This window comes from Rattus norvegicus, chromosome X, assembly GCF_036323735.1.
Source record: "Rattus norvegicus strain BN/NHsdMcwi chromosome X, GRCr8, whole genome shotgun sequence".
Taxonomy (NCBI): Eukaryota; Metazoa; Chordata; class Mammalia; order Rodentia; family Muridae; genus Rattus; species Rattus norvegicus.
Genome location: NC_086039.1, coordinates 70,692,520 through 70,717,247, shown reverse-complemented (window position 1 = coordinate 70,717,247; position 24,728 = coordinate 70,692,520). Strand labels below are relative to the sequence as shown.

General features: G+C 40.1%; 1 protein-coding gene and 1 non-coding gene across 7 annotated transcripts in view; both read right to left on the bottom strand.

Annotated features, from left to right (window-relative positions):
* The window catches only part of Taf1 (TATA-box binding protein associated factor 1), a 75,635-nt gene that overhangs the window by 39,288 nt on the left and 11,619 nt on the right, over window positions 1-24,728 (bottom strand). For all 6 annotated transcript variants that reach the window (XR_005497977.2, XM_039099743.2, XM_063280029.1 and 3 more), the window contains exons 9-21: window positions 20,098-20,274; window positions 19,013-19,140; window positions 18,812-18,919; window positions 18,547-18,720; window positions 17,861-18,034; window positions 17,311-17,415; window positions 7,437-7,637; window positions 7,164-7,305; window positions 6,392-6,522; window positions 4,873-4,953; window positions 2,505-2,654; window positions 2,237-2,356; window positions 1,813-1,988 (exon numbers count right to left, since the gene is read on the bottom strand). Coding sequence is in view for 5 of the 6 variants with exons in the window: in XM_039099743.2 (XP_038955671.1) it covers window positions 1,813-1,988; window positions 2,237-2,356; window positions 2,505-2,654; window positions 4,873-4,953; window positions 6,392-6,522; window positions 7,164-7,305; window positions 7,437-7,637; window positions 17,311-17,415; window positions 17,861-18,034; window positions 18,547-18,720; window positions 18,812-18,919; window positions 19,013-19,140; window positions 20,098-20,274 (1,867 nt within the window). In the remaining variant the exon portion in view is untranslated. The remainder of the gene's footprint in view (window positions 1-1,812; window positions 1,989-2,236; window positions 2,357-2,504; window positions 2,655-4,872; window positions 4,954-6,391; window positions 6,523-7,163; window positions 7,306-7,436; window positions 7,638-17,310; window positions 17,416-17,860; window positions 18,035-18,546; window positions 18,721-18,811; window positions 18,920-19,012; window positions 19,141-20,097; window positions 20,275-24,728) is intronic.
* Window positions 5,504-5,628, bottom strand: LOC120099518 (small nucleolar RNA SNORA26). The gene has a single exon (XR_005498680.1). It is a non-coding gene; the product is annotated as a small nucleolar RNA SNORA26 (small nucleolar RNA).

The window sequence follows — 24,728 nt, the reverse complement described above, 5'->3', positions numbered from 1 at the left end:
TACATGCAAGGGGTTGGGGATTTAGCTCAGTGGTAGAGCACTTGCCTAGCAAGCGCAAGGCCCTGGGTTCGGTCCCCAGCTCCGAAAAAAAAAGAAAAAAAAAAAGATACATGCTGAATCCACAGACACGAAACCCATAACAGAAAAACTACATCTTGCTAGACATTTCACAAATTTGCAAAATTGCAGTAATTTTTTTTCAGAATTCCTGGAGAAAAGCTGAGAAAACAGCACACAGGTCATTTTCATTTATTTTCCTGAAAGAGACTCTCACTGTTTGTTTCTCTTCTGCCCCTAGGTATGCCTTGAATTGTTTAGTCCTCTTGCCTCAGCCTCCCAAGCAATGCTCAGCTCTCTAGTACACCACAACATTTAGATTCATGGATCATTACAATAGCACACTATTATTCTTTCGTAAGTCACTATAAGAAAAAATATAGCCATTACCACACTTAAAACTATTAGGCCAGCTCTAGTAAGTCATAAGAACTGTTACAGAACTAAGTGCTCAAGCTTAGCAGTCTATGATATTCAAAGCCTTTGCTTAATTGAAAACAGCAGGTTCAACAGTTTTGGTGGTACATGCTTATAATCCCAGCACTTGGGAGGCAAAGACAAGCCAAAGGCTTGAAACTCATATAGGCTACATTGCAAGACCCTGTCTTAGAAAAAAGAGCATTAAAAAAGAGTTGTGCATGGTGGTATGTGCCTTTAATCCTAGCACACAGGAAGCAAAAAGGCAGGTTATAGGTTCAGTGCTGAAGGATATTTGATCACACTGTGAACCCCACGATTGTGTTATAGTGTAGCTCGGCCTTTAGCACACACCTTTAGTCCCAAACAATAAAGATAAAGTTACTTGGTAGAAGGCACCCATGTTTGAAAGTGATATCTAATTGAGTGGCAGACAAAGTGACAAATCGGAGAAAGATCTGAAAGAATAGGATATGACCAACTCCCATGAAAAGAGAGGAAAGGGAAGCTACTTAAGGGGCTGTGAGAAAGGAAGGAGGCATTTTATCTGGGAGAGTTTTACAGAGACAGGTTGAAGATACACAGGTAAAGATAGACATGGCAAAGAATAAGAAGATTAGAACATACTGCCAAAGTTAGTATGAGGCCAAGCAGAGTAATTCAGGAGAGGCCAAGAGAGAGAAGCCAGATTGAATCAGTCAGCTTGGAGAAGAGTTTAAGTCAGAACAGCTGAGTTGAACTAGCAAGTGAGAGCTCAGAACTAGAAAGGGTGAACTCGTTCAGCTAGGTAGGATTGTAAAGAGGCTAGAAGGCCTGGGTTAGCAGACTGAAGCAATAAACTTCTGAGACAATAATTCCATCAGGTAAATAAAAGATACTTTTACAATTCAGGGCCAGCTGGGTGTCCATGGTGAGTTCAAGGCCAGCCAGAGTTCCACAGTAAAACCTTGTCTTCAAAAACAGGCCTAGGTACTCTAGCAGTATTATTACAGACAGTGCCTGATATTCCAGATACCCTACCACCTAATTACATTTTTTTAGGTGACATCCTCTTCATTTGCAATATCTGGTAGAGCATGGATACCTGTGGCCCAGCATATAGGAGATGGATACAGGAGGACTATCAAAAGTTTGAGGCCAGTGTACCCCCACATAGCAAGTTCAAGATTAGCAGGGCTACCTCATTCCAAAATACAAAAATAATATCTGAGTGCTGGAGACAGAGTTTAATGATAAAGTATTAGTCTTGCATGTCCAAGACCACTAGTTCAAAATAAAACATGTCCAGGAAACCTTCCTATTCTAGCTTAAACTTTCTACAGTACTGAGTCAACATACTTGTTCTGTAGGTCAAAGATGCGCTGACATTCCTCTTTGTAACGTTCTTGATGCTCAGCCACAGAAAACCTTGATCCACGAGCAAATTTACTCATGGGCCCCTCTCCGGAACGAGCCTGTTCTGTTGACATTGTGCGTACCACATCAATAACTTCCCAGCGGGACAACTTTTTAATCTGAGAGAAACACAGAACTATATATATAACACATTCAAGGATGTTAAAGGACAAAACAGGGCCATAATTAGAAACATAGGGGAAAAAAACCAAAGCCTAAAAAAAATTTAGAAAGTTTTGGTAACGTATTTAGGACCTATCACGATCTACACCATATAAAAACCCCAAATGGTTCTTTGCAACACCTTCCTACCTGTTCTATCTGCATACAAAGCCTCTTATTACGAATCTTCCTCTTCTAAACCTACCTCTTCCTCAGGCACACCAAATTTACGAAGAAGTTGCTTGGCATTTTTCAAAGATAGGCGACGAAGGTCTGCATCTGTTCCTGTGACTGTTTTCTTCACTGGCTGAGGCTCCTTATCATCCTGTGTCAAACAGAAACAAGTAAGAATCTGAGCTGACCTCCTAACAGTAAGCTTTGATGCCATTCTGGAAAATGAAGCATTTCCATGCCCTCCACTCTTCATTTCTACTTCTCAAACCTCATTCCTTCCTTGATTTCTAGACTCTCACCTTCTGCTGTGTTGGTTTGTTTGGAATCTTCACATAGGAGAACCCTTCACCACAACCTGTAGGATCTGCTACTCCAGTCACCTCCAGGAGACATTTGCCCTTCATGGCAGCAATGAAAGCCCTTGTAGTATTCCAAGGAGCAGTACGAACCTGAGATAAAGGAAAGGATTCTCAGGGTTGTGGGAAACAATGTTCCATACCTACTACCTAAAAAGATTTTCAGGATTCTTAAATTATCAATGTAAATATAGTGGCTATCCAATTATCGGCTCTTTTCTATGGTACTTATATCATGATATTAAATAGAGACTCAGAGTGTAATCAGGATAGGGAATATGAGGAAATGATGTTCTTCAGTCCATTATCCATATAGGACAGTGTAGTGTTGTACCCACACTCATAATGCTCATAGTTAGAAGGACAATTGCATTTGATTGTAATTCAGATGGCTTCCTTATTCTGATTTTTTATAATAGGGTCTCTAGCCCAGGTTGGCCTGAAACTCCCTCAGGAGGAAAGCTTATCCTTAAATATCTGATCTCCCTGCTTTGAGAGTGATGGGATTACAGATGTGTGCCATCTTGCTAGCCCAAAACCTTCCTTTTAAAAGAGATAATGGGCTGGAGAGATGGCTCAGTGGTTAGGAGCACCGACTGCTCTTCCTGAGGTCCTGAGTTCAAATCCCAGCAACCACATGGTGGCTCACAACCATCTGAAATGAGATCTGATGCCCTCTTCTGGTGTGTCTGAAGATAGCAACAATGTAATCATAATATATAATAAATAAATAAAATATTTAAAAAAAATAAAAGAGATAACGAGAAGCACTGATTAAAAAAGAGTGTTGAGGGGCTGGGGATTTAGCTCAGTGGTAGAGCGCTTGCCTAGCAAGCACAAGGCCCTGGGTTCGGTCCCCAGCTCCGAAAAAAAAGAAAAAAAAGAAAAAGAAAAAAAGAGTGTTGAGAGCCAGAGATGGCTCAGTGACTAAAAGCATTTGGTGTACAATAACAAGGACTAGAAATTGGATCCAAGCACCCACATAAGAAGCCCCATGTTCACAAACACCTGAAACTTCAGCTCTAAGGGATCTATGTGATCCCCTCTTTTGTATTCTGTACAGAAGCACACACATACATACACTAATAAATAAATCTTTAAAAGTTTTCTTTGAATTAAGAAAAAGTACAGAGCTGGGTATGGTGGTGGCACACCTTTAATCCAAGCACTTGGGAAGCAGAGGCAGAGAGATCTCTGTGAGTTCTAGGCCAGCCTGGTCTACGTCTAAGTTCCAGAAAACAGCAAGGATGACATAAAGCAAACCCCTGCTGAAAGAAGGGAGGGAGGGAGGGAAGAGAAGAAGGAAGGAAAGAAGGAAGGAAGAGGGAGAAGGGGGAAAGGAGAAAAATAAAGAAAAGGGAAGAAAAATATAATGCAAGCTGGAGATAAGGTTCAGACGTTAAGAAACTTACTGCTTTCAGAAGGCCTGGGTTCAGTTACAAATGCCCACATAAGGGCTGGAGAGATGGCTCAGCGGTTAAGAGCACTGACTGTTCTTCCAGAGGTCCTGAGTTCAATTCCCAGCAACCACATGGTGGCTCACAACCATCTGTAATAAAGTCTGATACCCTTTTCTAGTGTGTCTGAAGACAGCTACAGTGTATCCATATACATTAAATAAATAAATCTTTAAAAAAAAAAAAAACAAATGCCCACATAAGGTAGCTTACAACTAGCTACCTGTAAAAGTCCACCTACAGAGAGATCCAATGTTGCTAATCTTCAACAGGCACCTACACTCACCTACTTTAAAAAAAAAAGATTTATCTTATATATGTGAGTACACTGTTACTCTCTTCAGAGACAACAGAATAGGGCATCAGATTCCATTACAGACATTACAGATGGTTGTGAGCCACCATGGGGTTGCTGGGAAATTGAACTCAGGATCTTTGGAAGAGCAGTCAGTGTTCTTAACTGCTGAGCCATCTCTCCAGTCCCAACATTCACCTACTTATGTGCACATACCCACACACAGACATATAATTAACAATAAAAAATCTATAAGCTGGGCAGCGGTGGTATACTCCTTTAATCCCAGCACTCAGGAAGCAGAGAGGCAGGCAAAGCTCTGAGTTCCAGGCCAGCCAGGTCTACAGGGTGAGTTTCAGGACAGCCAAGGCTACACAGAGAAACACTGTCTCAAAAACAAGCTAACCAAACCAAACAAACAAACAAATAAGAGTTACTGCGCATGTTGGTATGTCTGTACTTTCAACACTTGGGAGACAGAGGTAGGAAGATTTAAAATTCTAGGCTAGACTGGGTTACTAGCAACATTCTGTCTCAGAAAAAAAAAGTAAAATCTTACTTCATCATCAATCTTCATCTGGAAATCTTCTTCATTTTCTTCCTCAGGAGCAAAAAAGGACTTCTCTCCATAGCCAGCATCCTAAAGGAAGACAATTCTATGCATAAATATGGTCAAATGAACAAAACATAAGTTTTTTTTCCAAAAACAGTTTTTCTGAATAACAAATATAAACTACCAAAAAATATTCTGCACAGAAAATAGATTCTGTAATTTTTAATGTATATATTACTGTTGAGCAGCCTTGATAACTTTGAACTACTAGAAGACAGACCAAATTCCAAGGAATTTGCTGCTTTAGTTCAGAGGCAAAATTCTTGCTTAACATGTGCATGGTCCTAGATACAAACAAGTTTTTTTTTCCTAGAATCTTTTAAAAAATTAATTTATTTTTTATCGTATGTGCATCGGTGTTTGTCCTGCATGTATGCCCTGTGTGAAGGCATCAAATCCCTGGAACAGTAATTGTGAGCTGCCATGTGGGTGCTGGGAACCCACGTCCTTTGGAGAAGCAGTCAGTGCTCTTAACCATTGAGCCATCCCTACATTCCCCACACAAAAAAGTTTTCAAGGAACTTATGTGGACATGTAGATAGCTTAGGGCACGTTTTCTTTTTTTTTTTTTCTCTTCATCTGTGACTCCAGTCAGACAGGATCCAAAGAGGAAGTGCAGTTTTCCTCTCTGGGTTTTATGGAGACTTCCTTTATCCTTCTGTGTTAGCCTCTTAAAGTACTGCAACAACCTTAAAAGGGCACATGAAAGGGCATAGGGCACATTTTCAAACCAAACAGTCTAAAGTAAAGATAAAGAGAAATTCTAACTATGGAATTTTCTGTTTTGGCCTTTGTGGTGGTTTGGATGAAAACGACCTCCATAAGCACACAGGGAGTGGCACTATTAGATGTGGCTGTATTAGAGGTGTGGCCTTGTTGGAGAAAATGAGTCAGTGGAAGTGGGCTTTGAGGTCTCAAATGCTGAAGCCAACCCCAGTGTCATGCTGTCTTCCTATTGTCTGCCAACCTGGATATAGAACTTCCGGCTACCTCTTTAGCGCCTGTATGCCACCATGCTTCCTGCCATGATGACAACGGACTAAACCTCTGAACTGTAAGTCAGCCCCAATTACTCATTGTCCTTTATAAATGTTTCCATGGTCATGGTATCCCTGCAGAGCAGCAGAAGCCCTAAGACAGCCTTCCTTATGTGCGTGCATCTCTAAACCATACTTTCAGCTATCACCTCTGCCTACCTGGAAATCTATAAAGGCCTTTCCCTGCTTGTTTTCCACAACAGTTATCACTCAAATGTGCTATCATTTTCAAAGCAAGGCAGTATGATTTAAGTCCCTCACAGGGCCTCACATTGCCATTTAGGTACATTTAGCTTTCCTTAGAATCCATTAACACACAGGAAGTACCTAATACAGTTTAATAATAGTAACTATCATCTCTACAGTACTCTTCTTTCTTTAAGAAAAGAAATATAGACATAAGCAGTGCCTAACAAGAAGAGGTTTACCTTTAGTCTCTGTTCTGCAGCTATCATGCTATAATAAGCACAGCACTGTTCTGGAGAGACCATAGCTCTGATCTCCTCTTCCGTTGGTAAACGAAAATCAGACTTCAGCACCCACCAGTTTGAATCCATCCCTGGAAAAGATTCAGGGAAAACTGTTCTGAATTCTAAAGACCCCAAAATAACAGTATAGTTAACTGACACTGAAACAAGAAATGCCCTAGATATGACACTGCTGCCAGGTTTCTTACATCTTTCTTTTTTTAAAAGATTTATTTTATTTATTATATATAAGTACACTATAGCTGTCTTCAGACACACCAGAAGAGGGCATCAGAACCCATTACAGTTGGTTATGAGCCGCCATGTGTTGCTGGAAATTTAACTCAGGACCTCTAGAAGAGCAGCCAGTGCTCTTAACTGCTAAGTCATCTCTGCAGCCCAGTTTCTCACATCTTAAGACATGCAAATACTCACGTGGACTATACTAGCAACCAATTATCATCAAATTATCAAAGTCTCTAGTTACAAGGTTTAGTACCTTCTCCTTTTAACAGACATCAATTTATATTCTATTAGCTATGATTTCTTTTAACTGAATGTCATTAATTCTTTTTTTTTTTTTTTTTGGTTCTTTTTTTCGGAGCTGGGGACTGAACCCAGGGCCTTGCGCTTCCTAGGCAAGTGCTCTACCACTGAGCTAAATCCCCAGCCCCGTCATTAATTCTTTAGGATTATGAGAGCATCAGAGAAGACAAGAAGTCACACTGATGACCTGTACGTTTGAAGTCAGCACAGAGCTTTAGCCTCTTCCGGATGCTGCTTTCTGAATGTGAAGGAAAGGCTTTCTTTATATCTTCCATCCGTATCCTCCGTGGCCTATCTTTACTCTTCCAAAAGAGCCGGTAAATAAAAACCTGTCCAATAAGCCAAATACATTTTATTATATAAAGGATAAAAACCCTCACCAGGGTGCCTTCTCCAACTCAAATATGTTTTCATCTATTAGCATGTGCATCTTAGCCCAACTCCCATACTCCCACCTTACCTGCAGAAAGTCTCTGATGTGTGTATTGGCCCTTTTGGAATTAGGACCAGGAACTTCAAACAAGGGACACTGCTGGCCCACAACAAAAATATCCACCAATTCTCGAATATAGTAACCCTGCCTTGTGCGAATGATCAGGAAGTCAGACTCTGGCATCTTATGAAGATAAATTGGAGCACGAAAAAGGTTGTTTTCAAATGCCTAATGAAGGTAAACCACAGAAGTTATTTACAGAGATTCCACAAAAAATTTAGTCAATGATTAAAAATGGAAAAGCTTACTTTGATCTATATGCATTAGCTCTAAAGTCTGTTAAGATGAGCAAAATATGGAATATCAAAGTTTTTTTTTTTTTTAGTTTTTTTAATGCACTGTCTTTTAGAACCTAACAGATAAAAAGGAAGAAAAACTTTTAAAATATAGTCAGGAATGGTAGTGTGTGCTTATAATCCCAGCATTCCAGAGGCTGAGGCAGGAGAATCAAAGCCATCCATGGCTACACAGTGAGTTCCAGGCCATCCTGAGCTATGGCGGGAAACTGTCTCTCAAAAAAAATTGAGTCAAAGCTTGATATAGTAACATATTCTGTAATTCTAGCCCTTGTTAGAAACAGGAAGATTAGGATTCAAGATCAGCCTTGACTACACAGTGAATCTGAGGCCAGCCTGACTATTTGAGGACTCTCCCTCTCCCACAAAAAGAAAAAAAAAATGGGGCTGGGTGATGGTTCAGCAGGTAAAGTGCTTATTGCACAAGCATGAAGACCAGCACTCACATAAAAAGCTGAGCACAGAGGTATATGCCTATAATCCCAGTGGTAGCAAGGAATGGAATAGTGGGGACAAGACGACCCTATAAAGCCTGCCGTACAACTCTTCTATGCAAAACTGCACTCCAAGATCTATGAGAGGCAGATGGTATCTCAAGAATAAGCAGCAAGTAATAGAAGGAGACAACTGACAATGATCTCTGGCTTCCATACATGGATATAAAATATGTACATATACACACAAACTAATTAACTAGCTAACTAATTAATTAGTGGTATTGGAGGAAAAAGTATTGGACACATAAGTTCCAGCACTTGAAAAGCAGAAGTGGGCTGGAGAGATGACTCAGTGGTTAAGAGCACTGACTGCTCTTCCAGAGGTCCCGAGTTCAATTCCTAGCAACCACATGGTGGCTCACAACCATTTGTAGTGAGATCTGGTGCCCTCTTCTGTGTGTCTGACGACAGCGACAGTGGATTCACATACATAAAATCAATAAATTTTAAAGGAAATACAAAGAAAAGCAGAAGCAAGGGGATCAAGAGTTCAAGGCCATCCTTGACCACAAAGCAAATTTGAAGGCAACAGAGGCTATATGAAAGAGACCTTGACTCAAAAGAAGAAGTGAAGACAGGTGGGTGTCGGAGCACCCTCATAGAAGCAGGGGGAGGGGAGATGGGATAGTGGGGAACCAGGAAAGGAGATAAAATTTGAAACGTAAATACATAAAATATCCAAGGGAAAAAAAGAAAAAAAGAAGTGAAAAAAATTATACAGTTTAAATTCAGAAGAAATAACCTTTGCCAGTCACTGTATGAAGTCATAAAAGTCAAAGTTTCTGAGCTTAAGTTTCCTTAGCTGTAAAATGCAGGATATTTAAAATGCCTATACTTCATAGGACTATTATGAAAAGTTTTAAAAATACAATAATATATTCTTAACCTGCAGTTTCACTTACAAGAGGTGATGACAAAATAATTTAGGGGAATAAGGTCTCACAGAAGCCCAGGGAGGCATCTTTCCTGTATCACTCAAACTGTTGAGTACTAGGATTATAGGCATGTACCATCATACCTGGCTTCAGAATATTTTTTACAAATTAGTTAATTAATTATAAATGAAACAAAAACAATGAAGCAAAGTATGCTAAGGGGACAGAATAAACAAAAACATAGGAGAGCAGAGGATGTAAATATTTGAGATAGAAGCAGAAGCTAGATAGGAAATCAACTATTACAAGCTTTGAATCTAAAGAAAAGTAACCACCACCACCAAAAAGTCCTAAGAGTCAGAGAGATGGCTAAGCAGTTAAGCAATTGCTGCTCTATTCTAAGGTCTGGAGTTCTAATTAATCTTAGCCTCCACATCTGACAGCTAACAAATACCCATAACTTTAGATAAAGAATCAGAAACATCCTCTTCTGCCTCCACAGGTGAACTCACAGGTGTGTACTCTTTTGTTGTTTTGTTATTAAGACAGGGGTTCTCTGTGTAACAGCCCTGGAAGTCACAAATTTTAGACCAGGCTGGTCTTGAATTCTGAGATCTACCTGCCTCTGCCTCCTAAATGCTGGGATTAAACACATGAGCCACCACTGCCTAGCTTAAAATAAATTGTTTAAGATTCCTAATAATGGGGGTTGGGGATTTAGCTCAGTGGTAGAGCGCTTGCCTAGCAAGTGCAAGGCCCTGGGTTCGGTCCCCAGCTCCAAAAAAAAAAAAAAAAAAAGGAAAAAAAAAAGATTCCTAATAATGGATGTTGTAGCGATAGCTCAGTGGTTAAGAGCACTTGCTGATTTTCCAGAGGTCCCAAGTTTAATTTCCAATACACACTGGGAGTTCACAACTGTCTATAACTCCAATTCCAGGGGATCTGACACCCTCACACAGATGTAACAACAATACACAGAAAAAGTAAAAACTCAATTAAATCAGTTTTTAAAAACTCTAATGACACTAAAAAGAAAGATTTCTACACTGGTGGAAAAATTAAATTCTTTGGTTGAGGGGCTTGAGATACAGTTTCTCTATGTAGCCCTGGCCATCCTGAAAGTAGCTCTGTAGATCAGGGTGGCCTGAAAATCAGTGATCCGTCTGCCTCTTTTGCTTCTTATATTCTGGGACTTAAATGTGTGCCATGTCTAGGCTAAGAAATTAAATTCTCAACATTTACTGTAGATAAAATAACAAAAGATAGTAAATATTTCTTAAAACTTTAAGTACTTTATTTATTTATTTATTTATTTATTTATAGACAAAGACAGAGACAGACAGAGAGACAGAGAGTGAGTGAGTGAGTGAGTATGTGCACATTTGTGGGCACGTGTGTGTTACGGGGTACTCATAGAACTTAAGAGGACAACCTGCATGAGTCAATTCTCTTTCTATCATGTATATCCTGGTGTGTCCTGGTACTTTATCACAAAAAATAGAAATCCTAAGATAGAAACTTGCACAGGATCATGAGATATTGCTGTTAAATAATGATTGTGGTTTTTGGAGGACTGTAAAAGGAGTTTGGAAAATTAAACTGGGGAAGCCATTGAGTCTAATCAGCTGTTCTATGGAAACATTGAAGATAATGCTTCAAACAGTGCAGATGATGGAGACATGGCTTGTGACATTTTAGACAGAAGTGTGGGAGTTCCTCAAAGACTATCAGAGCCATTTGTGTGATATTTTGAACGAAGAACCACAAAATTCAAACATCCTGCTAACCCCTGCATGCACATGTACATGTATCCACACACTCATGTGATCATACACATGTGCATGTATAAACACTCATGACAAAAATAAGTTGGGCATGATAGTGGTATACACCTATAATCACTGCACTTGGTAAGCAGTGTAAAGAAGATGAGGAAGGAGTTCAAGGCCCCTCTGTGCTACATGAGACTTCCATTTCAAAGGGAAGAATTAAAAAACAAAAAGAGCTATCAAGACACGCCTGGGAAACTAGAGGAGACTACTCTCTGCCCAAAATTCTGACTCTAGAGGAAAACACCTAGTGCCATCTGGGCCCCCTATGCACAGGGACCCAGGAGAAGTAGGGGCAGGCCCTTCTGGTTGCTGCCCTCACAGACAGCTGAAATCTAGCGCTAAGGAGTGACTTCAGGCCCGAGACCGGAGGTAAGACCAACTTTTCTGCTCCAAGTGACCTGCCTGGTGGGCTCAGGACACACAAAGGCAAAATTCCTCTGGGAATGCACACTTCCAGTTTCTAGCTGGCGCCCGAACCCCACTGATCCCGGCCCACAGCTCCCTGCTCCCAAACCCCGTGGGAGAGAGAGCTGATCAGTCAGAAGTGTGGACAATCCTGAGACTGCAGGGTAGGAGAGACCGCCAGTACTGTCCACCCTTGCCCACATCCCTGGCCCAAGAGGAAACTATATAGGGCGTCTGGGAACAGGAAGATAGGGATACTCAAGCGGCAGGTACCCTGTGGTTCAGACACTGCGCTCCCTGCACCCAAATCCCATGAGAGGGAGAGCTAGACCTTCAGAGGGGCAGACACACCTGGGAAACCAGAGGAGACTACTCTCTGCCCACATTTCTGACTCTAGAGGAAAATGCCTAGTGCCACCTGGGCCCCGTGTGCACAGGGACCCAGGAGAAGTAGGGGCAGGCCCTTCTGGTTCACGTCCAAAGGGACAGCTGAAATCCAGTAGACAGAAAAGACTACACGCCTGAGAGCGGAATACTCTGTTCCCATAACTGGCTGAAAGAAAACAGGAAAACAGGTCTACAGCACTCCTGACACACAGGCTTATAGGATGGTCAAGCTACTGTCAGAAATAGCAAAACGAGGTAACACCAGAGACAACCTGATGGCGAGAGACAAGCACAGGAACCCAAGCAACAGAAACCAAGACTACATGGCATAATCAGAGCCCAATTCTCCCACCAAAGCAAACACTGAATATCCAAACACACCAGAAAAGCAAGATCTAGATTCAAAATCACATTTTATCATGATGATGGAGGACTTTAAGAAGGTCATAAATAACTCCCTTAAGGAAATACAGGACAACACAAGTAAACAACTAGAAGCCATGGGGTTGGGGATTTAGCTCAGTGGTAGAGCGCTTGCCTAGGAAGCGCAAGGCCCTGGGTTCGGTCCCCAGCTCCGAAAAAAAAAAACAACTAGAAGCCTTTAAAGAGGAAACACAAAAACCCTTAAAGAATTACAGGAAAACACAACCAAACAGGAGAAGGAAATGAACAAAACCGTCCAGGAGTTAAAAAATGGAAATAGAAACAATAAAGAAAGCACAAAGGGAGAGAACCCTGGAGACAGAAAACCAAAGGAAGAGACAAGGAGTCACAGATGCAAGCATCACCAACAGAATACAAGAGATGGAAGAGAGAATCTCAGGAGCAGAAGATTCCATAGAAATCATCGACTCAACTGTCAAAGATAATGTAAAGCGGAAAAAGCTACTAGCCCAAAACATACAGGAAATCCAGGACTCAATGAGAAGATCAAACCTAAGGACAGTAGGTATAGAAGAGAGTGAAGACTCCCAACTCAAAGGACCAGTAAATATCTTCAACAAAATCATAGAAGAAAACTTCCCTAACCTAAAGAAAGAGATGCCCATAAACATAAAAGCAGCCTACAGAACTCCAAATAGATTGGACCAGAAAAGAAACTCCTCTTGTCACATAATAGTCAAGACATCAAATGCACAAAACAAAGAAAGATTATTAAAAGCAGTAAGGGAAAAAGGTCAAGTAACATATAAAGGCAGACCTATCAGAATTACACCAGACTTCTCACCAGAGACCGTGAAAGCCAGAAGATCCTGGACAGATGTCATACAGACTCTAAGAGAACACAAATGCCAGCCCAGGTTACTGTATCCAGCAAAACTCTCAATTAACATAGATGGAGAAACCAAGATATTCCATGACAAAACCAAATTTACACAGTACCTTTCTATAAATCCAGCCCTACGAAGGATAATAAATGGTAAAGCCCAACACAAGGAGGCACGCTACACCCTAGAAAAAGCAAGAAACTAATCATTTTGCAACAAAACAAAGAGAAGACAAGCACAAAAAATAATTTCGTCTCCAAATACGAAGATAACAGGAAGCCTCAATCACTATTCCTTAATATCTCTCAACATCAATGGACTCAATTCCCCGATAAAAAGACACAGATTAAAAAACTGGATACGTAATGAGGACCCAGGATTTTGCTACCTACAGGAAACACACCTCAGAGACAAAGACAGACACTACCTCAGAGTAAAAGGCTGGAAAACAACTTTCCAAGCAAATGGTCTGAAGAAGCAAGCTGGAGTAGCCATTCTAATATCGAATAAAATCGATTTTCAATCAAAAGTCATCAAAAAAGATAAGGAAAGACACTTCATATTCATCAAAAGAAAAATCCATGAAGATGAACTCTCAATCCTAAATATCTATGCTCCAAATACAAGGGCACCTATATACATAAAAGAAACCTTACTAGAGCTCAAAGCACACATTGCACCTCACACAATAATAGTAGGAGATTTCAACACACCACTCTCATCAATGGACAGATCATGGAAACAGAAATTAAACTGAGACATAGACAGACTAATACAAATTATGAACCAAATGGACTTAACAGATATTTATAGAACATTCTATCCTAAAACAAAAGAATATAACTTCTTTTCACCACCTCATGGTACTTTCTCCAAAATTGACCATATAATCAGGCACAAAACAGGCCTCAACAGACATAGAAAGATAGAAATAATCCCATGCGTCCTATCAGACCACCACGGGCTAAAGCTGGTCTTCAATAACAGTAAGAAAAGAACGCCCACATATACATGGAAGTTGAACAATGCTCTACTCAATGATAACCAGGTCAAGGAAGAAATAAAGAAAGAAATTAAAGACTTCTTAGAATTTAATGAAAACGAAGGTACAACATACCCAAACTTATGGGACACAATGAAAGCTGTGCTAAGAGGAAAACTCATAGCTCTAAGTGCCTGCAGAAAGAAACAGGAGAGAGCATAGATCAGGAGCTTGACAGCACACCTAAAAGTTCTAGAATTAAAAGAAGGAAATATACCCAGGAGGAGTAGAAGGCAGGAAATAATCAAACTCAGAGCTGAAATCAACCAAGTAGAAACAAAAAGGACTATACAAAGAATAAACAGAACCAAAAGCTGGTTCTTTGAGAAAATAAAAAAGATAGATAAACTCTTAGCAGACTAACCAGAGGACACAGAGAGTGTGTACAAATTAAGAAAATCAGAAATGAAAAGGGAGACATAACAACAGAAACAGAGTAAATTCAAAAAATCATCAGATCCTACTATAAAAGCCTATATTCAACAAAACTTGAAAATCTGCAGGAAATGGACAATTTCCTAGACAGATACCAGGTACCAAAGTTAAATCAGGAACAGATAAACCATTTAAACAACCCCATAACGCCTAAAGAAATAGAAGCAGTCATTAAAAGTCTCCCAACCAAAAAGAGCCCAGGTCCAGAAGGGTTTAGTGCAGAATTCTATCAGACCTTCATAGAAGACCTCATACCAATATTATCCAAACTATTCCACAAAATTGAAACAGATGGAGCACTACCGAATTCCTTCTATGAAGCCACAATTACTCTTATACCTAAACCACACAAAGACCCAACAAAGAAAGAGAACTTCAGACCAATTTCCCTTATGAATACTGATGCAAAAATACTCAATAAAATTCTTGCAAACCGAATCCAAGAGCACATCAAAACAATCATCCACCATAATCAAGTAGGCTTCATCCCAGGTATGAAGGGATGGTTTAATACACAGAAAACCATCAACGTAATCCACTATATAAACAAACTGAAAGATAAAAACCACATGATCATTTCATTAGATGCTGAGAAAGCATTTGACAAAATTCAACACCCCTTCATGATAAAAGTCCTAGAAAGAACAGGAATTCAAGGCCCATACCTAAACATAGTAAAAGCCATATACAGCAAACCAGTTGCTAACATTAAACTAAATGGAGAGAAACTTGAAGCAATCCCACTAAAATCAGGGACTAGACAAGGCTGCCCACTCTCTCCCTACTTATTCAATATAGTTCTTGAAGTTCTAGCCAGAGCAATCAGACAACAAAAGGAGATCAAAGGGATACAGATTGGAAAGGAAGAAGTCAAAATATCACTATTTGCAGATGATATGATAGTATACTTAAGTGATCCCAAAAGTTCCACCAGAGAACTACTAAACCTGATAAACACCTTCAGCAAAGTGGCTTGGTATAAAATTAACTCAAATAAATCAGTGGCCTTCCTCTACAAAAAAAGAGAAACAAGCCGAGAAAGAAATTAGGGAAAAGAAACTATAAAAATAGTGACAAAAGAAGGAGATGGTTTGGTTTAAAACCAACAAGAAACCAGAAAGAAAGTTTGAAGAGGAAAGCCAATGATAATCAGAATCTGGTGAGAGCTTGCTGAAAGGATTGGACTGTAGCTGCTGGTTCATGCCTGGTGTCTGCCTGCCTAGAGGACTGGTCTGCAGCTGCTGTGTCATATTTGGTGTTTGCTATGGGACTGAACTGCTGAGAAATATCAAGCTTGCCCCTAAAGAACTATTGCTGAACAAGTCCAATTCCCCCATCCTAATAACTTTTCTCTTTTCTCTTCCACTACCTCTACTGGGTGGTAAGCTAGAGAAGAGATTGAACCCTTATTAAAAAGAGGTTGCCAAAAAAAAAGAGGTTGCCAAAAAATGTATATCTACACTTTACTATGACAAGACTATAACATTCAAGTATGATTCATTATTCACGATCGCCATAACAAATTATCATAAAAATATGCCACTATTTTGCAGTGGTAGATACAAACCCAGGACCTTGAACAAGCTAGGTGAGTACCACCAAGCTTCATCTCTAGTCCCTCAAACAAATTTTACATGAAGAATTTAAAACACTTATAACCTATATTAATTCTAGGTAGACTTCCTAATGTATTTTTGGTTTTTTTTTTTTTTTTTTTTGAGACATGGTCTTGCTGTACAGCCAAGGCTCACCTCAAACTTATAATCTTCCTGCCTGTGCCTTCCTAGTACTGGGATTATAAGCCGGCATAACAATACCTTTGCCTGTCCTGGAATTCACTCTGTAAACCAGGCTGGCCTTGAACTCACAGAGATCCACCTCCCTCTGCCTCCCTAGAGTTAAAGGTGTGCATCGCCACACCCAACCAGTGTGTACTTTTAAATAGCAGTTTTATAGTAGCTCATGGTCATATATGCAATCCAAGCACTCATAAGGCTGAGGACTGCCCCAAAAGTTTGAGGCCAGTGTGAGGCCACTCTGGACTAAATAGTAACTTTCAGGTCAGCCTGTGGTATAAAGATCCTAACTCAAAACACACATCCCCACACATACAAACCTCCACAAATCAAACAATAAACAACCCCATTCTTCTATATTTAGACCAAAAATCTAAAATAACACAGAATTATTTTCAAGGAACTATCTTGCCTTAAATTTTGTTTTACTGGTTTTGTTTTTGGAGACAGTCTCCTGTTTACCAAACTAGACAGAAACTTGCTACATAGCAATCCTCCTGCCCTCCATATCCAGTGAATTATACTAAGCTTTTATTTTTAATTCTTTTTTATTTTTTAAAATATGCATGCCTTTATCTATCTTATCTGTGCACGACATGGATAAAGTGCTCAATGATACTAGAAGACGGTTCAGATCTCCTGAAACTAGAGTTACAGATGTTTGTGAGCTGCTGTGTAGGAGCTGAGAAATCAAATTCAGTCCTATAGATGTTCTTAGCTACTCAGCCATCTCTCCAGATCCCTCCCCTTTTTGAGACACGGTCTTTCTACATAGCCCTGGATGACCTGGAACTCAATATATAGACCAAGCTAGTCTCAAATTCTGTCTCCCAAGTGCTGAGATTAATGGTGTCCACCACTACACCCATAATTACTCCCAGTGATTATACTAACTTATACCTAATACATGAACGCCTCAATCAACCAAAATTGTTCTTTTCTGGGAAAACTTGTTCCTTATCTGTCAACTTCCTTAGAAGAGAATAAAGACAGGAAAGAATTCTTCACCTGCAGTAACTGGCCAGGATGAAGAGAACCCAGGAAAGGTGATGTATGACAATAAACAGTTTCTCCATATTTGCAATCTGGGGCTCCAGGATCTTTTCCAGGTTTCTAGAAGAAACATAGCAAACTCAGACTCACAGAATAAAACCAATAAACATACATGTAATTTTCCATAAGCATAGCATTTGCTATAAACAAGAATGCTAGTCCTTTCCCCCAAGAAACGTACATGGTAAAATACATGTTCACAGAGTATCATTACATACCTAATTAGAGTTATAGTGATAACAAAAATTTCAGGGCCTGGAGAGATGGCTCCATGGTTAAGAATATTAGTTGTTTTTACAGAGGACCCAGGTTTGGTTCTCAGCACTCATATAGTGGCTCACAACCATCCATACTTCCAGGAAACACACTCTTCTGGCCTCCTCAGGCACATGTATGTGGTGTGCATCCATATATACATGCAGCAAAACACTCATACACATAAAATATATATTTAAAAAACATACACATATAAAAAACCACAAAAATTATTTGAGTACAGTCTCACCCGTTTATAGTAGTTTTTTATCTTAGTTGCCATGCCAACTTGCATCATTAATGGTCCATTTTCTTCACTGTATTCAGCAAGAATAAGGTCTCCATCTTTGCCTGTAAGGTCCTGAGGTGTACGCATAAAAAACATCTCTCCACCACCCGAGGCTTGTCTCTCTTGTTCTCTCATCTGTCCAAAATGAAGACAATATAGATAAACTACACACACTCATAGCCAATCTGAGACAATACCAAAACTTTTTTACATGTTATTTTTTTCAATTTTATTGTGAAAACTTTCAAACATATCTCTAAAACTGAAAAATAGCATTCTGAACATCTTTTCTCTCACTGTTTAAGCATTTTCCCTATTTAATCTGTAAATTTTCTACAGATTTTAGTAAACTAGTTATGAAAGCTGCAATATTTTAGCCTGAGGTATATTCATATACATCTACTATAGGTTAGGGATTTAGCTCAGTGGTAGAGTGCTTGCCTAGCAAGCTCAAAGCCCTGAGTTCAATCCTCAGCTTCTAAAAAAAAAAAACTTCTAAGAATAAAGACATTCTTCTAAATAACCAAAATAAAATTGTATCACATCTGAGAAAATAATTCCCTAAGATAATCTAATATCTAGTATAACTCCAAAATTTGTACCAATTATCTTACAGAACATTTTTCATAACCAGGATTCATTTATACCTTGGCCTTCTTTTTGATATGCTTCAACAAAGGCTGGACTGAGTGTGGGCCTGGCTGAGATAGTGCCCCAAAGGAGTACTTTTTTAGAGGTGGGCGATGGAACTGCCGGAGTTTGATGGGTCCCATGTGGGTGGGAAAGAAGGGCTGCCGTAATTCTACAGCTGGAATTGAGTGCTAAACAGGAAACAGAAGAGTTAAAATTAAATACTACTTCCCAGGCAATCTTTACCCATACCCTCCAACAAAACAAAGCAGCAATTTGTACCTGGATAATATTCCCTCCGAAAGTACCTCGAAGACCCTGTTGCTTGGGATAGTAATACTCATCATTGGAGAGATTCCATGGATCTTTCACTTCTGGCTGAGACATGTTCTAATGATAGATCAAATAAGTATTGGTCAGATTATCCTTTCCTAATACCTTTCTTTGTTCTTCTAAATACCAAGTCCTTTTCTTTTCACAAACCTGCTGTGGCTCTTCCTTGATAACTCCTGTTTTTCCCAAGAGAATTCGACTCTTCTTCAGAGATGATTCTTTCTTATTCTCCTTAGAAGGGGAATTAGAAGTAGCTTCTTCCTTCTCATCGGGGATCTCTGAGGATATAACAAGAAATGACTTTGGAATTGCTATCCCTAAATGCTCAATTTTGTTTTTTCCTCCTGTTTTCTCCTCTTCTTCTTCCCTTTCTCCTACCCTCTTCCCCACTCCTCTGTACAATACGAAGGATTGGTAAGGATTCTATCACTGAGCTACATCTCCAACCCTCTAACTCTTTTCCCATTATTTTTAGATACAATCTCACTAAATTGCTAAAGCTGTCCTGAAACACACTCTGCAGCCTAGACAGCCTGGAATTACAGTCTTCTTAACTCAGCCTCCTAAGTAGCTGGGATCCATGCTACCAGGCACAGCTAAAACTCACCTTTCCACTGATATTTTTGGAGTTTCTAAGTAGATTTTTCACTCTACTTCCAGACTTTTGTCAGTAATTCCAGCTAGACTATATCTGATATCATTTGTTTGTTTGTTTTAAGAGTTTCTGTGTGTATTCCTGACTGTCCTGGAACTCTGTATACCAGGCTGGCCACAAACTCTGGGATCTGCCTGCCTCTGCCTCCCAAGGTGTTTACCACCACTGCCTAGCCATGTCTAATGATGTCTTGAAGATACAATTTTTCAACATTTCTTTTTTTTTTCTTTTTTTCGGAGCTGGGGACCGAACCCAGGGCCTTGCGCTTCCTAGGCAAGCGCTCTACCACTGAGCTAAATCCCCAACCCCTGAGCTAAATCCCCAACCCCCTGAGCTAAATCACCAACCCCTCTGAGCTAAATCCCCAACCCCTCTGAGATAAACCCCCAACCCCTCAACATTTCTACATGAGTTTTTCCTAAACCATACTCAAACTCTGGAAGCTACAGCTTTTCTTTTAAAAAAGCATCACCTAAGTTTCTAGTTTTTGCCTTCTTTAACATTTTTATATCCTCTTGCCCTTTGACATCAATAATAAGATGTCAAAGATAAAGAGCATTGACTTTGGCTATTAACATACCCAAAATCAAGTTCTCATCATTGGGATCAAGTGTCAAAACAGGAGGCTCCAAAATCCTAGGCATGTTCTGAGCATCCCAAATGATATTGTCCTCCCAACGTCCATATACCAGATCTTCATTATCAATGGGGAAAATGGAGTACCATGGTTTATCATCATCCAATGTAGCTGTAAAACCTGACCAGAACAAGAAGAGAGAAGAGTAACAAAGCGTTAATGCTCCTTTTAGTTATGATTCAAGCAAAAAGAAAAAGAAAAAATTAGTGCAGGTACTCATATAACTATTCAAAAGAAAGCTACTAGATATCATATATATCTCACTTTAACAGAAAACACTGCTAACAAAATATTCATGGCAATATTGTTTATAATATTTAAAACTTAATCAGACTACTTACTAAGGGACTAGCTAAATAATTATGGTAAGGGGCTGGAGGAATGGCTCAGCAGGCAAGAGCACTGGTTGGTTGCTTTTCCAGAGGACCCAGGTTCAATTCCCAGCACCCACCTAGGACCTTACACCTGTAACTCCAGTTCCAGGGAATCTGACACCCTCACAGAGACATACATGCAGGCAAAAACTCCAAAACACACAAAATAAAAATAAGTAAATGAAGCAAAGAAGTGCAGACCGACAGGAGCCGGATGTAGATCGCTCCTAAGAGACACAGCCAGAATACAGCAAATACAGAGGCGAATGTCAGCAGCAAACCACTGAACTGAGAATAGGACCCCCGTTGAAGGAATCAGAGAAAGAACTGGAAGAGCTTGAAGGGGCTCGAGACCCCATATGTACAACAATGCCAAGCAACCAGAGCTTCCAGGGACTAAGCCCCTACCCAAAGACTATACATGGACTGACCCTGGACTCTGACCTCATAGGTAGCAATGCATATCCTAGTAAGAGCACCAGTGGAAGGGGAAGCCCTGGGTCCTGCTAAGACTGAACCCCCAGTGAACTAGACTGGTGGGGGGAGGGCGGCAATGGGGGGAGGGTTGGGAGGGGAACACCCATAAGGAAGGGGAGGGGGGAGGGGGATGTTTGCCCGGATACCGGGAAAGGGAATAACACTTGAAATGTATATAAGAAATACTCAAGTTAATAAAAAAAAATAAGTAAATCATTTAAAAAATTACAGTGATCAATATTGATATTAAGCTATGTTAGCAAATAAAACGATTATCAGTAAGGAAAACGTGCTTCTAAATAAGAACAAGAATAATTAATTAAGAATACTATGCATTCAGGAAGACAGAGAGAAGGATTATAAGCCTGAGGCCTGACAAGATGGCTACACACCAAGATCTTATATCAAAACACTATGTTACTGAGTTGGATATGGTAGCATTCTCCTTTAATCCTAGAACTTGGGAAGCAGAGATAGGAAGAGACTAGCCAGAGTTGCCCAGCAAGACTTTGTCTCAAAAAAACACAAAAATTTAGAAAAGAAACTGAGCAACTGAAAAGTGGATATTAGCCAAAAAAACCAACCCAAAACAAACAAACAAAAGAAAACCAAAACAACAACAACAACAACAAAGACAGAATACCCAAGATACAGTCCACAGAACTCAAAAAGGTCAACAAGCTGAAGGGCCCAAGTGAAGACGCCTCAGTCCCACTTGAGTGGGAGAAGAAAGCAACCACAAGGGGTGGGGGAAGGGACAGGGGAGAGACAGGGAATTGGGGGTGAAGGGACTAAAGCCCTGAGGGCCAGCAGAAAGAATGGAAACAGGCGACCCTGGGAGGAAGGAGATTGGGAAAACCCTCTGGAATGTACCAGAGACCCAGAAAGTGAGAGACTCTCAGGACTCAAAGCAGGGGACCCTAGATGAAAGGCCCTACATTGGGGAGAGGGAACTTTTTGAGCCCATCTCCAGCAGACAGACAGGGTATCAAGTGAGGGATGAGGTTGCTATCCCACAGTCAAAAACTGACCCGTAATTGTTCCTATCTCAAAGAAATGCAGGGATGGAAATGGAGAAGAGCCTGAGGAAAAGAAGGTCCAGTGACAGGCCCAGAGGGGAATCAAGCTCAAGGGGAGGCCCCAAGACCTAACACCATTACTGAAGCTATGGAGTGTTCCCAAAAAGGGACCTATCATGACTGCTCTCCAAAAGACCCAACAAGCAACTGACCAATGAACAGAAGCTGCTGACCCCTCTGGTTGAATTAGGGAAAAAGCTGAAGGAAGCTAAGGAGGAGGGCGACCCTGTAGGAGGACCAACCAACAGTCTCAGTTAACCTGGACCCCTGAGATGTCTCAGGCACTGGATCACCAACCAGGCAGCACACACCAGCTGAGATGAGGCCCTCAACACACATACAACAGTGGATTCCTCAGTCTGGGTTCAGTCAGAGAAGATGAACCTAACCCTCAAGAGACTGGAGGCCCCAGGAAGTTTAGAGGTCTGGGGTGGGTGGGGTGGGGACATCCTTGTGGAGACAGGGGTGGAGAGAAGTGCGCAGGTTGGGGGGAGTGTATGTGGGATGTGAAACTCTGGGGGGTGGGACCTGGAGGGGAATAAAATCTGGAGTATAAAAATAATAAAAAAAAAAATCCCTAAAAAAAGTATTTAACAAAACTAAAGAGAAAATTCTTTTCAAATGACTTCTTAAATTAAGGCCATTTTTAGTCAGGTGGTGATGGCACACACTTTTAATCCCAGAACTCAAGAAGCAGGTGAATCTCTTGAGTTTGAGGCCAACCTGGTCTACAGAGAGCTCAAAGACATCCCTGTCTTGAAAAAAACAAAAACAAAATTAAGGCTTTTTTTTTTTGAGTTGGGTGTAGTGATGTATCAGTATAATCAGTACTCAACAGGTAAGGGCTTAGAATACTGAGTCCAAGGGCAACCTCAGTTACATATAGTAAGACTTGCTGAAAAGAAAAATCAACCGGGGTGGGGGGGTGCTATGTGGCCTAAATTGTAAAATAAATCCAGAGTTACTGAGAAAATGTGGAGAATACAGAATGGTATAAAGAAAACTGAAGAAACTAAAATAACCACTGCAGATACTTTAATATATTTTTGCCAGATTTTTGTTTTATAGTTCAACTGGTTTTTTTTTTTTATTTTTTACAAATAAAATACCAAATATGCTGTCTCATATTTCCTTTTCCTTCATTTTAAATATTTCCTGGCATTTACTTGTCCATCACAGTACTCAAGAGGCTAAGTTAGAAGGATTCCTTCAAGTTCAAGGCAAGTCTGAACTATATACATGACAAGTACTAGGCCAGCAAGGGATACAGAGTGAAATCCTGTCTCAAAAAAATCCAATAAATCAAGGTGATTTTTAAATATACCCCTCTGACCTCAGTGTTGGTCAAAGGGTTATCAAAATGTTCAAGAATAATTTAGAGATTGCCAAGAACTTGTTAAAAAGTGCTTTCAAGTCTGACTGATGGCTCTCACATAGAAATACTTAAAACCACTTTTCTTCTAAAAATTCATGTTTCCTATGTCATTAACATTTATATACACAACTTTGAAAACTTACATATAAAATTACATTTTAAGAGAAAATTAACAAGGAGTAGTAGCAAATACCTTTAATTCCAACAGTTGGGAGGCAGTGGCAGGCAGATCTCTGTAAATTTCAGGCTAGCATGGTCTACACATAACCCAGGACTACACAGTGAAAACTTATCTCAAAAACAAAAACAACCAAACAAAAGCAAAAGAAAAACCACAGTATAGAAGGTTGTAATGGCTTACACATGTAATTGTGCACTTGTGAGACCAAGGTAGGAAGACTGCAGTAAATCTGATGCCAACCCGAAGGACAAGATTCACAAGACTCTATCTCCAAAAACACTGCCACCATAGCACTCAGGAGACAGAGTCAGGATCTCTGTGAGTTGAGCCAGCTTACTCTACATAAAAACCCTAGCTTAAAACAAACAAACAAAACAAAAACAGCATTGTAACACTGAACTCAAATGGCATGGCACCTGTACTGTAGTACTTAGGAAGATGGTGAGTTTAAGGAGAACCTGAGCTAAACAGTGAGTGCCAGTTTAGCTTCAGGTACAGAGCAAGACCTTGTCTCAACATTAATTAAGCTTACCATATACTTGCAGAAAACAAAATATCAAAAAAGTTAATAATTGATAATTTTTTAGGACTCTCATTTCCTTTACTTGTATAACATTTGTATAACATTTGTATAACAGAGCACCCCAAAGCTGACTATCTTTAAATGATAACCATTTTTTTAGTTGTGATTTAGAGATATTTGTTCTCTAGTGTTCTTTTTTTCCCATTTTTTATTGGATACCTTCTTTATCTACATTTCAAATGTTATCCCCCTTCCGTTTCCCCTCCAGAAACCCCCTATCCCATCCTCCCACCCCCTGCCTCCATGAAGGTGCTCCTCCACTGACCCCTTCCTTCCCACCTCCCTGCCCTGGCATTTTCCTACACTGGGGCATCGAGTCTTCACAGGACCAAGGGCCTCCCCTCCCATTGATGCCCAACAAGGTCCATCCTCTGCTACATATGCAGCTGGGGCAATGGGTACATTCCTGTGTACTCTTTGGTTGGTGGTTATCAGAATTTTCCTTTCTGACACTATTTTCATGCTGTTAAGCACAGTTTTGTGTATGTAATTTTGATTTATTTGT